General features: G+C 44.8%; 1 protein-coding gene across 2 annotated transcripts in view; it reads left to right on the forward strand.

Moving 5' to 3' along the window:
- Positions 1–14,474, forward strand: part of LOC140744055 (prominin-like protein) — a 90,909-nt gene that overhangs the window by 60,236 nt on the left and 16,199 nt on the right. For both annotated transcript variants that reach the window (XM_073075508.1, XM_073075509.1), the window contains exons 9-16: positions 1,742–1,854; positions 2,808–2,912; positions 3,305–3,446; positions 3,942–4,145; positions 4,960–5,148; positions 11,955–12,089; positions 12,360–12,518; positions 13,408–13,529. In XM_073075508.1, coding sequence (XP_072931609.1) covers positions 1,742–1,854; positions 2,808–2,912; positions 3,305–3,446; positions 3,942–4,145; positions 4,960–5,148; positions 11,955–12,089; positions 12,360–12,518; positions 13,408–13,529 — 1,169 coding nt within the window. The remainder of the gene's footprint in view (positions 1–1,741; positions 1,855–2,807; positions 2,913–3,304; positions 3,447–3,941; positions 4,146–4,959; positions 5,149–11,954; positions 12,090–12,359; positions 12,519–13,407; positions 13,530–14,474) is intronic.

The raw sequence follows: 14,474 nt of genomic DNA on the forward strand, positions 1-14,474 counted from the left end.
CGCTGCTGCTCGTCAGTACCCCCCCGCTTGTGCTAGGGACGCTGCAGCACCGCGCGCGGACCAGCTGCAGGCGCTGCTGCAGCAGTACGGCCCCTACCGCCGCGTGCTGGGCGCCGCCGCCGCCGTGGCGCTGCTGCTCGTCAGTACCCCCCCGCTTGTGCTAGGGACGCTGCAGCACCGCGCGCGGACCAGCTGCAGGCGCTGCTGCAGCAGTACGGCCCCTACCGCCGCGTGCTGGGCGCCGCCGCCGCCGTGGCGCTGCTGCTCGTCAGTACCCCCCCGCTTGTGCTAGGGACGCTGCAGCACCGCGCGCGGACCAGCTGCAGGCGCTGCTGCAGCAGTACGGCCCCTACCGCCGCGTGCTGGGCGCCGCCGCCGCCGTGGCGCTGCTGCTCGTCAGTACCCCCCCGCTTGTGCTAGGGACGCTGCAGCACCGCGCGCGGACCAGCTGCAGGCGCTGCTGCAGCAGTACGGCCCCTACCGCCGCGTGCTGGGCGCCGCCGCCGCCGTGGCGCTGCTGCTCGTCAGTACCCCCCCGCTTGTGCTAGGGACGCTGCAGCACCGCGCGCGGACCAGCTGCAGGCGCTGCTGCAGCAGTACGGCCCCTACCGCCGCGTGCTGGGCGCCGCCGCCGCCGTGGCGCTGCTGCTCGTCAGTACCCCCCCGCTTGTGCTAGGGACGCTGCAGCACCGCGCGCGGACCAGCTGCAGGCGCTGCTGCAGCAGTACGGCCCCTACCGCCGCGTGCTGGGCGCCGCCGCCGCCGTGGCGCTGCTGCTCGTCAGTACCCCCCCGCTTGTGCTAGGGACGCTGCAGCACCGCGCGCGGACCAGCTGCAGGCGCTGCTGCAGCAGTACGGCCCCTACCGCCGCGTGCTGGGCGCCGCCGCCGCCGTGGCGCTGCTGCTCGTCAGTACCCCCCCGCTTGTGCTAGGGACGCTGCAGCACCGCGCGCGGACCAGCTGCAGGCGCTGCTGCAGCAGTACGGCCCCTACCGCCGCGTGCTGGGCGCCGCCGCCGCCGTGGCGCTGCTGCTCGTCAGTACCCCCCCGCTTGTGCTAGGGACGCTGCAGCACCGCGCGCGGACCAGCTGCAGGCGCTGCTGCAGCAGTACGGCCCCTACCGCCGCGTGCTGGGCGCCGCCGCCGCCGTGGCGCTGCTGCTCGTCAGTACCCCCCCGCTTGTGCTAGGGACGCTGCAGCACCGCGCGCGGACCAGCTGCAGGCGCTGCTGCAGCAGTACGGCCCCTACCGCCGCGTGCTGGGCGCCGCCGCCGCCGTGGCGCTGCTGCTCGTCAGTACACCCCTGCTTGTGCTAGCCCTCTACCGCCGCGTAGTTGACTGCAAGCAGGATGGTGGATCCCCTAGTGGTTCATTTACGGCGGCGATTACCGTATCTTGGTTTCTTGTTTATAAGTGTAGCCCTAAACACTATTTTATTCTGATATGGAGGTTATGGTAAATTTTTAAACTTAGTCACGAATTGTTTCAATGTAATCTTCAAGAGGAGCAATGCAGCAAGTGGCTAATTTCAAGTAAGTCTTCAATCTTACTTGGGTTTATTCTCGTCACATTCAACGTCCACAACAACGACTAGTTTTCTTTAAATGGGCTATGTATGGTGTATGTATGTATAAGACTAAAAAAAATCGACTTACTGAACTATAAATATAATTATGCTGTAAAATGAAATGACAGTAAAATATAATGATAACAGTATTAATAACGGATGTGTCATCTGTAGATAATCTGCGTGATGGCGTGGGGGCTGGTGTGCGGCGTGTGCGGCAAGCGGCCCGACGTGTACGGCGGCGGCGACTGCTGCAACAAGGCGCAGGGCTCCACCTGCCTGCTCTGGTCAGTAGATATACTCTACTCTACAAATACGTAGCTTTTATTCTGAATTTACATAATTAATATTAAAATCATATCTTCATGTCTAATACAGTAGTCATAAATTTATTAAAAACAATAATGGCAAATTTAGATAATAAAAGACAGGTAACATCAATTTTCATGGACATGACTAGGGCATTTGATTATGTTGTCCACACTATATTAATTAATAAAATAGAAACCTATGGTGTAAGAAGCAATCCACTTAATCTTATTAAATTATATCTCACTGGAAGAAAACTCATCACAGAAATGAGTAGCATTGATTATATAAATAAAAATGAACACATGAAATAACAACTGTATTTACCTATATTAAGCAAAATAAATGATTTGATTTGTCTTGATCTGATGTCTGGTATAGATGCGAAACTAAATTAGATTTAGTAAAGTAACAAAAAATGTAATAATAAACGTAAATAAATTGGTTTATACATAAAGACATTGAATAACAAACGCAGATATTATTTTAGTAATGGTAAGTTATGTTCGACGTAAGAGCCGGTCCACACGGCGCGTTGCGTCAGCGCTGCGTCGACGTAGCGCTGTGGCTGCGTCGTTTTACATACACACACGGTGCGCTGCTTCGACGCAGCGCTTACGCGACTGAACTGCAGCGCACGAGACGAAGCGGGCGGGGGAGATAAGGAACGCACACGCAAGCTGATCTCGCTTATTTTTACGTATTTTGACGGTGACGTAGTAATTGCAGCAATGCTAGACGTCTTTTCCGATCCATGCTTTCTATAGAATGACTGCGACGATTACTTAAAATGCTCGCCGCAACGGTGCGTCGCCGTTGCGATAACGGGGCGTTACGTCTCCGTCGTAGTAACGCTGCGTTGCGTTGCGACAACGCAACGCAACGCAACGCGCCGTGTGGACTGGCTCTAATAATGGTGTGTTCCCCGCAGCGGCATCGGGCTGACGTTCCTGCTGGGCGGCGGCGTGGCGCTGGTGCTGGCGGCGTACTTCGCGGTCGGCATCTCCGCGCAGCGCTTCATCTGCGACCCGCTCACGTGAGACTTACTCTGGCTTAGCTTCACTTATTCTATCCAACAAGTATTGCAAGTCTTCTATTGAAACTACGAAGGTCTTCCCTAAAAATATTAATATGCAGTCGTGGACATGGCTGTGCATGCTTGTGATTGCAATAGATGAACTACTCCGCAGTAAGACATTATTGACCATCTCCTATGTACCTCATATTTGTCTACTTGTGTATATCAGTTAATTTAAACTTGTAAACGCGTTCAATAAAAATAAAGAGATATATAAATTACAATTAAAATAAAACTATACGTTGGTAATTTTAATTCTGCTCAGAGGACCAAAAAATGTATAGTCCTAATTAATGTACGTATTCCTTTATAATGTATGTATTTACTTATTAAAGAACATTTGATTAAAGTGAGCCGCGCGATAACCGGCTGTTCGAGGACGTGAATAAGCTGGTGGAGCTGGAGTACACTCTTTACAACGAGCGCAGCGACCCCGACTTCAACCTCACCTCCGTGCTCGTCATGTGCCACGATAACTACACCATATACGAGGTACGTTCTTATGTTAAACATTTTAATACATTTCAGTTATTACGTCTCTATTCAGCAATTCTTTAAAACAGGAAGAATAAGAGCTCTCCTTCAAAGTCGGCGATGCATTAGCGACTTCTCTGATATTGCAAATGTCCATAGAAGACGTTGACTGCTTTGCATCAGGTAGCCCGTCTGCCTCATCGTTTAGGTATAAATATAAAAAAAAAGTTTATTTACTGTCAACATGCATAAAATATTGATTATGTTAATTATGTCGCTCATTACCAAATTTGTCTATTTGTAATCTCGCAATGGATAATAATACAAGTCTAGGCAATAAATTTGTTAAGAAAACCTTGAAATACATTTTAACGTTAATAAGTATTAAGTATTTAAAAAATTATTAAGTATTTTGTCTTCTGAAAGTAGAGGTATTATGTATACGCCAGTATGTTTTGAAGCCTGCGATATAGTGATCGTGTAGTTGACCGCGTGTGTGTGCGTGTGCGTCAGACGCTGCAGCTGCACCGGCTGTACGACCTGGCGCGGCTGCAGGCGGAGGCGGACGCGGAGCTGGCGCGGCGCACGGCGGCGCTGCGGCCCGCCATGCCGCGCCAGCCGCCGCTGCGCCTGCTGCACGACCAGGCCAAGGACAAGCTGCGCCGCCTCGCCGCCACCGGCCTCTCCGAGTTCGACTTCGACCGCATCCTGCACGCCGTTAGTGACGCTTATACACTGCATATTCGTTTGAACACGACGCCATTTACTGATGCGATGACACATACAATTACTAAAAAAAAAATTAACAAGAATAATTAGTAAAATTTATAATTGTATTAAACATTTTTACACAATTAAAATGTGTCCAGAAACCAATTTATCCTACATGAAAAAGGATCATAAGGCGTCGTTGCAATGTTATATCAGTCGGGTAATTTAGCAGTTTACGACAATTTACTGCTACAAACCATTCATGATTTAGAAGAAAACTAAACAAATATTCTGTTTACAATATCTAAGTAATATTTACAGTACGATATGGAGTTGTAATCAATTTGTAGTAAAAATCGGTTTCTTTGGTTGTCGATTTGTGTGGCAGATGTTTAGTGCCGTAGCAATGGCATGTGTCAAAATGGGCCTGTTAAATTGTGACGACTATATTCATGTTAAATGTTCATCCACTAATAACCTGATATAATAGATAATTGCCAATTTTTGTAAAATATGTTTATTGAATGTATGTTTAGCTTTAATACATTTGCAACATAATTTAAAGTAAACTGAACAGACATGGTGTACTACGACCAATATTGTGGACTACAAATATATGTTATTGTAAGTACGGTTGATATTATTCTTACACCCGATTAAATTTAATACGATAAATAAAGATTGCTTATGGACATTATTTATTAACATTTTAATAAATAAATTGGAAATATTGCAAACATCACAGTCTCTCATTCACCGTAATTTACGTACATTTGCGTGACGCGTATGACTCGATGATATAGTATGTGTCCGCTTGCAGCTGGAGACGAACATGACGTCGCTGGCGCTGGACGGGCTGGCGGCGCAGCTGGAGGCCACGGCGCGCTCGGTGGAGACGCGCGCGGCCTTCGCCGAGCTGCGCGCCGACCTGCGCGCCGCCGCCGCGCTGCTGCTCACGCTGCACCGCGACGTCGTCGCCCGCATGCTGCACCACACCAACGTGCTCAACGTACGTACCGCCCCGCACCGCACCGCCCCGCCCCGCACCGCCCGCACCGGACTGCCTCGCACTGCCGTGCACTCACGGGACTACTTTCAATTTTAAATTATCTATTTGTTGACGTTACTTTGTAAGGTTTTTAATATCTTTCTTATAATATAGGAGTAGCAGACGAGCATGCAGTCCACCTGATGGTAAGTGACTACTGCCGTCCATGGACATCTGTAATCAACCCCAGATAGGATTAGATATTCCTACCTGAGGTCGGCCACAGGTGCGCCGCTACCCCTGAAGACTAAGCTGGAAAGCCTCGGAAAAGTGTGTCTCCCTTACCACACCCTTCAAACCGGAACACAGCAGCGTCTAACACTGCTGTTATTAGGTAGAAGTAGGTGTGGCGGTGGTGCCGCCGGAGTCGAACCACAAAAGGTTCTACCACCTTCATAATTACTGTAAGGTGGAATATTTTTTTATTCTTAAATCACAGATTTGTTAGGGCGTTAAGGTTACTTTTCACTTGCTGGGAATATTTTAAGCAAAACAAACGTGCATTCACTTCGAAACTTTATTTGCAACTAACTTCAATAGACAAGTGGACTGTATTATTGTATCTTAGCATAAAGTACTATTCTATTTAGACATTCCGCCCACCAAGAACATAGTTCTTAAACTAATTTAAACATAACTTACAATACATAAAAGAAAACCTTCATACAGAACATAACAAATGATAATAAAGGCTACAATATTAGTTGTTTGCAATATCTGTTACAATCAAAGAATAAATTTTATTACAATGCTACAATTTAAGAATATATTGTATTATTATATAATACTACTTAGTAATAATACACAATTTATTCACTGGACGCTTTAACACTCCTGATTTACATTGAACTGTCACAACTCTCGTTATGTTATCAGGTCCAGTATGTTTTTCTATTATCCTGCCTAAAAACCACTTAGCCGGAGGAAGGTTATCCTCTTTTAAAATTACAATGTCATTAATTTCAGGCTCGGTACATTTTGTGTTCCATTTATTTCTTTGATTTAAATTTACTAAATACTCTTTGTACCATCTATTCCAAAAATCATTTACAATTTTTTGCGTTAAGCGCCATCTGTCTAAACCTTGAACATTACATTTAGTGTAGTCATCATCTGCAATATTTAACAATGGTTCACCTACCAAGAAGTGACCAGGTGTCAAGGGGAGAGGGTCGTTTGGGTCGTCACTAAGTAAAGTTATAGGTCGCGAATTTAGGCAAGCCTCCACCTGCGCCAGTACCGTCGCTAACTCCTCATAGGTAAGTGTATTGTTCCCAACTACTTTACGCAAGTGTGTTTTTGTACTACGTACCCCCGATTCCCATAATCCCCCGAAGTTCGGCGAATGGGGTGGCAAGAAATGCCACTTGGTACTCTCCAAGGTAAGTAATGCAGCAATCTCTCCAGGCAGGGATGACTTGGCATTGTTGAACATCTCTCTCATCTCTCTATCTGCGCCTACAAAGTTAGTGCCATTATCACTATAAAGATTTTGACAGTGGCCTCTTCGAGCGGTAAAACGTCTGAAGGCAGCAATGAATCCTTTAGCGGTCAAGTCAGTCACTGCTTCTAAGTGTACTGCTCGAGTGACCATGCAGACAAAAAGGCAAATGTATCCCTTGTAGGATTTAGCTCCTCTTCCTGGTGAAAATCGTATATTTATTGGACCACAGTAATCAACTCCAGTAGACTTAAATGGCTTACTTGGTTTTAGTCTAGCTTCAGGTAAAAGTCCCATGAACGGAGTAGTCTTCTTTGTTGTATAACGTAAACAAATTACACACTCTCGGTAAACCTTTTTAACTCTCTCTTTAACTTGCAGTATCCAATATTTTGCTCTTAAAAGGTTCAGCATAGCTTGTGGACCTCCATGTAATGTCCGATGATGAGCATCAAGAATTATCAGCATGGTAAGATGATTCTTAGCAGGCATAATTATTGGATGTTTTGTATCATAACTTGCGTCACATTGTGTTATACGTCCCGTCACTCTCAAGATCCCTTGTTTGTCTACAAAAGGGCAAAGAGTTCGCAGATTACTCCTTTTTGGTACACATCCTCGAGTCTTTAACTGTTTTATCTCATTGTCAAATTCCCGCTCTTGAACTTGTTTTATGCAAGCCAATAAAGTGTCATTTCTTTCAGTTGGTGTAATATATTTAGGTAATTTTATTCTCTTCTGTTTTGGCAATTTTAAATTCAAAATTCTTCTGCAATATGATAATACCATAAGCATTCTTGATAATGATGAAAATTTAGTCCAAATAAATTCATCTTCAATGTTTGATACAACAGTTAAAGATTTGATTCTTTCTTCTTCGTGCGTATCTTCAATACAAGTGTTGTCCTTCTTTAAGTTAGGTTCTGCAAGCCATTGTGGTCCAGTCCACCACAGTGAATGAGTTAACAGCTCGTTCGGTTGTAACCCTCGTGAAGCACAGTCAGCAGGGTTTGTCTCTGTGGATACTTGACTCCACTGATCAGAGTCCATTACATTCAATATCGTAGATACTCTATTACTCACAAAAGTCGTCCAACGGCTAGACCCACCTTTGAGCCAAGCCAGAACAATTGTGGAGTCTGTCCAGCCATTTAGGTTCTCCTTGGGTATCTCCATCACCTGTGAAACTTCGCTTATAAGCTTTGCTGCCAAGGCAGCGCCACACAACTCGAGCTTTGGAATTGAAAGTTCCTTCTGTATGGGAGCAACTTTGGTCTTCGCAGTTACTAAGTGCACATGTATTTGGTTTGTCTCATCTATAACTCGTGCGTACACTGCCGCGGAAAAGGCTAACCTTGAAGCATCTGAAAACACATGAAGCTCTGTCTTAGAACCACTTGTTACATTTAACCATCTCGGTATTTGTAGTTGTGTGAGATCTGCTAGTCCATTCTTAAATGTCCGCCATTGATCCAGGAGGTCTGCGATTAAACAGTCATCCCACCCAAGTCCTGATTGCCATAATCTTTGTATCAGGACCTTGGCAACTACTACCACTGGAGCAATCCATCCCAAGGGATCGTAGAGTTGTGCTATAATTGAAAGTACCTGTCTTTTAGTTATTGGCTCTTTAGATTCACGTAAATTTACCATATATTGGAAATTATCACTCTCTCTGTTCCAACTCACTCCTAGAATCTTAATGCAGTCATTAAGTTTAATATATTCTGGCGGATCTCCTTGCTCATTACGTTTTCCAACTTTCTGTAGAACCATGTTACAATTACTATTCCATTTTTGAAGTTCGAATCCTCCCGATTTCATTAACTCCGTCATCTCATTATATATAGCTATTGCTTCATGTTCATTATCAGCGCCAGTAATCAAATCATCCATGTAGAAATCTTTTTTCGTTATTCTCGCTGCTAATGGATATTTTGCTTCTTCTAGCTCAGCCAGTCTTTGTAAGGACTTAACTGCCAAGTATGGCGCGCAAGCAGTGCCAAAAGTCAGTCTCAGTAGCTTGTAGTGTACTATAGGCTGCATCCTGTCAGATGAAAATCTCCAAACGATTCTTTGGAAATCCGTATCTTGCTCCGCTACACAAACCATCCTATACATTTTAACTATATCTGCAACAATGCATATTTTGTGATTTCTCCATCTCATCAAAATATGTCTCAAATCTTGTTGTAGCTTGGGACCAACTAGAAGTTCATCATTCAGTGACCTATTATTATTGTCTTTACTCGAAGCATCAAACACAATCCTCACCTTGGTAGTCTCTTTATCCTCTCTCACCACAGCATGATGAGGAAGATAAACTGCTTTGGTACTCTCTATCTCATCCTCATAAACTTGTCTCATGTGATTCAAACTCAAATACTCTTGAAATACCTTGTTGTACTCTTCTCTCAGTTTAGGCTCTCTTGCCAGTTTTCTTTCTAAAATCTCTAATCTCTTGATAGCTATCTCCTCAGAATTGCCATACAGACACTTTGGATCATCAGTTGCAAATGGTAATCGCACAATAAATCTGCCCTCATTATCTCTCTCTGTCGTTGCATCAAAAAATTCTTCACAAATCTTCTCACTCCTTGTCATCTCTTTTTGAATAGTGTTAGGCTCATTCTCCATTTCCCAAAATTTCTTCAATAAATCATCGTCCCTTACTTGAATGTGCATACCAGTGAATGATGCTCTGGGGGACTCTTCCAGTCCTCTGGTAGCTCTTCCAGACAAAATCCATCCAAAAATAGTGTTTTGCGCTATCAAACTGCCCTCGGATTGTTTAACTATACCATCTAGCAATATCTGGCCATAAACCTCGGCACCCAGCAGCATATCAATTTTATCCGGTGTTGCATATGTTGGATCAGCTAAGGGTAGGTTTTCAATTTCTGCCCACTCCGGTATGCTAAGCTTTGTAGCTGGAAGTAAAGAAGTTAGGGAATTTAAAACATAAGCAGTTATATTTATGAATCTCTCAGAGCTATGGTGTGACTCCACGCGTAGTGAAACTGTGTATTTGATTCTCATTCGACCATCTCCCAGACCTGACACCCACCCACTGATTGGTTTACGCCTAAGGCCAAGTAACTGTACAGTAGCCTCCGTGACAAAGGACGCCTGAGACCCTTGATCAAGTAATGCTCTAATAGCTCGCTTACAACCATTTGAATTAAATACCTTAACTCTAGCTGTCGCCAGTAACACGCTGGTAGGGTGAAGCTCTGCTTCTCTCGAAAAAGCTGTAGTTACATTATGTGCGTCACCTCGTGATGTGATAGGTCTCTCAGGTAAACTCGATGACGTTGTTGCTGCAGCTTCCCTCACATTGCTGGTATTATGATCGGCTTCCTTACTCACTCTCTCAAAATGTAGCATAGTATGATGCCTTCTTCCACATCTTCTGCAACTCGATGACTGTCGACACTTCAATGCAGTATGAGTCGGTGAAAGGCAATTGAAACACAATCTATTGTTTTGCACAAAATCTTGTCTATCTTGAGGCGTCATAAGTATGAATTTTTTACAGTGATAAATATAGTGGTTCTCATGACACATTGAACACTCAACATCACTTTTCTTCGGCTTGCTCTCAATAGCTGTATGAAATGTTTTAGTTTTCGATATATTTTTGACAGCTTGTGTTGCTCGAACTGAACTTGTATCTATCATCTCTAACGATCTGAATCTGTGTTCTAAATATTCACGTAATTGTTCCCAAGTGGGTATATCATCAGTAAGCATGTTAATATAGTGTTCCCACTGTTTCATCGATTCGGTATCTAATTTTGTGACGGTTAAAAACACAATAATTGCGTCCCAAGTACTCGTGTTAATGCCCATATTCTTCAAAGACTTCAAACAGGTAGATGTAGTGTCCAATAAGTGCTTAATCGCGATCGCTGACTCTGTATGTAATTTCTTCAATGAAAATAAGTTTCTTAACACAGCATTTGAGTTGTATCTTTTGTTATCATACCGCCGCACTAATTGTCTCCATGCTTCGTCATAATTACTTTCAGTAATCGAAAAATTATTTAATAAATTTTGTGCTTCACCTGTCAAATTTCCTTTTAAATAATGCATTTTTTGCACCGTTGTAATAGTCTGGTTGTTATGGATTAAAGATGAAAACATGTCGTGAAATGTTTGCCATTCTTCATATTTGCCACTAAAATTGGGTAGACTTATTCGAGGTAATTTAACATCACAATAATTATTCTCGTTAGCACCACACGTGGCCACAGAAGGCGTAGTAGTAGGCGGCAAAAGGTTCTGCAATGTTTCACGTAAAGAAGTCTTGTATTGTATATAAAGCTCTTCAAAAGTCTCGTATATATCCTCCGTAAAATATTTTTCTTTTTTCTCTTTTGAAGCCTGCGATACAATCGCCTTATGGCCATCTTTAAACTCATTATACTGTTGTTCTAATAACTCTAATCTCGTTTGTAAATAAGGAACTTTAATTTTGTCTTTAGCTGTCTTCTTGTAATTTCTTAAACCTTTCTCCAAATTGCCGTATAGATCTTCTTGTAATGATATTAGTTTCTCAACGGTAGCCATCTTAACTCACTCGTAATAATCCCAACAACACCACAATATGCACTCAGTCCTGGTTAAACTTGTAGAATTATGATTAGACACGCTGTCCGTTAATGTATCTCACTCAATTAAACGTAATTAACTCGCATTGTCTATAAAACTCATAAACTCGATGTAATAACGCGTAATTATAGTTGCACTCAAACTTGCACATCGCCGGTCACCGAGCGCTTCTTATCTCTGTTCAGGTAGCCGGCCTATTGTTCTCGGTGCTCGGGTCACTTCCGGCGTTGCCGCTCCGTCCGGCTCGATTTGGACCATATGTTAGGGCGTTAAGGTTACTTTTCACTTGCTGGGAATATTTTAAGCAAAACAAACGTGCATTCACTTCGAAACTTTATTTGCAACTAACTTCAATAGACAAGTGGACTGTATTATTGTATCTTAGCATAAAGTACTATTCTATTTAGACAGATTTATTTTTGTACCTTTGTAATCGAAAAATGGTGTTATTCAAAAAAACCTTTTCTTATGGAAGCCTTTTGAAATGAAATATAAGGAAATAATTTTATTTGCTGCAATGTTGACAATTTGATGTTGGTAGATTCGTAACATTCAGAATCTCATATTTGCCACAATTATTTTAAAAATATACAAAAAATATTTTTTGGAATATTTTATTCGTCTTCGTGGCATACAATGACTAAAAAATGCATGATAATAAAACACTTTAATATTTTAATTTATTATTGTAATCGCAAAGTTAATAATGCAGGAAACTGCGACCAAGCTCCGCGATGGCCTGCGCTTCAACCACTCATCATTGAAAGAGGCTATCTCCTACCTGATGGACGAAACTGAACAAGCTGAAAAATTCCTTAACACGCAAGGACCCGATCTCATACAGAATGTAAGTCTTATCAAAAATAAATAGTAAAAGTATTTGAAATAACAACATTATTAAACAATAATTATTACTACCTTCAAAATATTATTTGTTTTTGGATTTATCTATCGAATAAGGTTATCAGTTAAAGTAATTTGCTTTGTGTGAGTTTTAGTTTAGACTCCTGGCTACCAGTGGGACAGTAGCGGGTTGACGACGTCGACAGTAAAAAATTATGTGGAGTAAAGTAAACCGTTACGTATATGTTATGCGTGTGTTTATGTGTGCGTACAGATGACGCGTGAGTGGGCGGGCGCAGTCGGAGCGCAGCTGAGCGCGTACCTGCAGCGCGTGGAGCGAGCGGCGCGCCGCGACGTCGGCCGCTGCGGCCCGCTGTCCGCCGCGCTCAACGCCACGCGCGACGCCGCCTGCCGCGCCGTGCTCGTGCCCGCGGTCAGTACCCCCGCGTGTAGCGCGACGCGGCCGCTGCGGCCCGCCGTCCGCCGCGCTCAACGCCACGCGCGACGCCGCCTGCCGCGCCGTGCTCGTGCCCGCGGTCAGTACCCCCGCGTGTAGCGCGACGCGGCCGCTGCGGCCCGCCGTCCGCCGCGCTCAACGCCACGCGCGACGCCGCCTGCCGCGCCGTGCTCGTGCCCGCGGTCAGTACCCCCGCGTGTAGCGCGACGCGGCCGCTGCGGCCCGCTGTCCGCCGCGCTCAACGCCACGCGCGACGCCGCCTGCCGCGCCGTGCTCGTGCCCGCGGTCAGTACCCCCGCGTGTAGCGCGACGCGGCCGCTGCGGCCCGCCGTCCGCCGCGCTCAACGCCACGCGCGACGCCGCCTGCCGCGCCGTGCTCGTGCCCGCGGTCAGTACCCCCGCGTGTAGCGCGACGCGGCCGCTGCGGCCCGCTGTCCGCCGCGCTCAACGCCACGCGCGACGCCGCCTGCCGCGCCGTGCTCGTGCCCGCGGTCAGTACCCCCGCGTGTAGCGCGACGCGGCCGCTGCGGCCCGCTGTCCGCCGCGCTCAACGCCACGCGCGACGCCGCCTGCCGCGCCGTGCTCGTGCCCGCGGTCAGTACCCCCGCGTGTAGCGCGACGCGGCCGCTGCGGCCCGCTGTCCGCCGCGCTCAACGCCACGCGCGACGCCGCCTACCTTCTAATTATTCGCTGCAGCACGGCTTTCGCACTGGCCAACCCCGGAGTGGGCGCGAACGCACACTTGAAAAAATCACCTATGTCTAAGCAAACATATTTAAAAATATGCGTTTGTACAACAATAGAGCAAGTAAATAAAACACCATACACACGCCTTGTACCGAAACGTTGTAATTGGGTGTTGCAGAACGGGTACTGGATCTCGCTGGCGTGGTGCGTGCTGCTGTTCGCGCCGGCGCTGCTGGTGGCGCAGCGGCTGGCGCGCCTGTACCGCCACGCCGACCCCTACCCCGGACCCCTCGTCGAGGCGTACGTACACCGCTATACCTTACACAAACACACACATGCATACATGAGCACTACATACACACACTGGCAAAAATAAATTAGTGTTACACGGCGAAAGACCCTGGTCTGTGTAAAACCCAAATCTGATAATAATTTGTCCAGAATGTAACAAATATGTAGTTTTTTTTCAAATGCCAACATCAAATTAACTGGAATAGACTAAAAGACGTATATGACTAAAATAAGTATATAGCAAAAATAACTTTTGAATTGAGTTTAATCTTCTTCATGATATTAAATATTTATGTATGTGATTAACATGAAAATGCATTGTGCTCCATATTATATACCAGAAACTGAGACATTCTTTTTTAATCCTTAATTTTTATAGTAACAAAATTTCAATTATCATTTTTAAAAACATCACTTATTTCAATACACACACTGGTTTTACTCTACTGTACTAACTTGTGTCTTAAAAATTATTGAAAGTCATCATTATGAAAATGCTTTTATGATTCTTCAATAATTTTTAAAACTTCCTGTACTTTTATCTAACTAATCTATTATATATTTATAAGTGAATTGCATGGGTTTACCCGAGCTTTAAAGTACTATAAAGTATAATCTGTGCAATTCATTGTGTGTTACTGAAATTGCAGTAAATGTCTAAAACCTTCTATAATCCTTGACACTGTGATTTCAGTAAATAATAACTTAGGAGATCATTCATCAGCCATCGTCATTGTTACTGTTATTTTTGAATTGTTTGCAATACTATAACTATATAAGACAAGTATTTATACAACGAGAATCTCGCGTACACACGCTCGCTCGAGTGAATGCGTGCGTATGAACTTCGAACGTACAGGTATTTGATAAAACATTAATTCTATAAGAAATGTATAGCTGTATCGTTTTCTCTTACATTTTATTACTAGAAATGCTGCAAACAATTCGCATTAT

This window comes from Epargyreus clarus, unplaced genomic scaffold (genome assembly GCF_041222505.1).
Source record: "Epargyreus clarus isolate Ecla_fem2 unplaced genomic scaffold, WU_Ecla_fem_2.2 ptg000008l, whole genome shotgun sequence".
NCBI lineage: Eukaryota > Metazoa > Arthropoda > Insecta > Lepidoptera > Hesperiidae > Epargyreus > Epargyreus clarus.